This window comes from Seriola lalandi, unplaced genomic scaffold, assembly GCF_002814215.2.
Source record: "Seriola lalandi dorsalis isolate HSWRI2012SDOR001 ecotype SW California unplaced genomic scaffold, Sedor1 jcf7180002051520, whole genome shotgun sequence".
NCBI classification, from domain to species: Eukaryota; Metazoa; Chordata; class Actinopteri; order Carangiformes; family Carangidae; genus Seriola; species Seriola lalandi.
In genome coordinates, this window is record NW_019522073.1 from 2041 (window position 1) to 2506 (window position 466).

Genomic DNA, 466 nt, shown 5'->3' on the forward strand with positions numbered 1-466 from the left:
ATATATATACATATTTATAATAATCAACCGCACGTGGTGTCAGTTACCTATGCCGTATTTGGAGCGGTAGTAGTCTCTGGTGAAGTCGTCACAGTCGGCGATGATGACTCTCCTGCCAAACACATTCATCTCCCCGCCTACGGTCAGATCACAGTCCTTATAAAACTCCTCCTGGACAGCTCCTGTCTGCGAGAGAGAGAGAGAGAGAGAGACAGAGAGAGAGAGAGAGAGAGACAGAGAGAGAGAGAGAGAGAGTGAGACTTTTTACTTGTCAAACTTTTTGAATTTAGCTAAAACTACATGATTTATATGTTTACATCACATGCTCACCTAATGCACTATATGGCCCAAAGTAAGTGGACACCCAAACACTATAAACATATGTGAGTGTTCAACGACTCATTTCAAAACTATGTGTGTTATTATGCTGCTACATCATCCTCCGCTGTTCTGGGAGGGTTCTCCG

General features: G+C 43.1%; 1 protein-coding gene across 1 annotated transcript in view; it reads right to left on the reverse strand.

The window, feature by feature from the left end:
• The window catches only part of LOC111649639 (EF-hand domain-containing family member C2-like), a gene marked incomplete at its 3' end in the record, with an annotated part of 2000 nt that extends 1820 nt beyond the window's left edge, over positions 1-180 (reverse strand). The window contains exon 1 of the mRNA XM_023399372.1: positions 48-180. Coding sequence (XP_023255140.1) covers positions 48-129 — 82 coding nt within the window. The remainder of the gene's footprint in view (positions 1-47) is intronic.
• Positions 181-466: the final 286 nt, after the last annotated feature.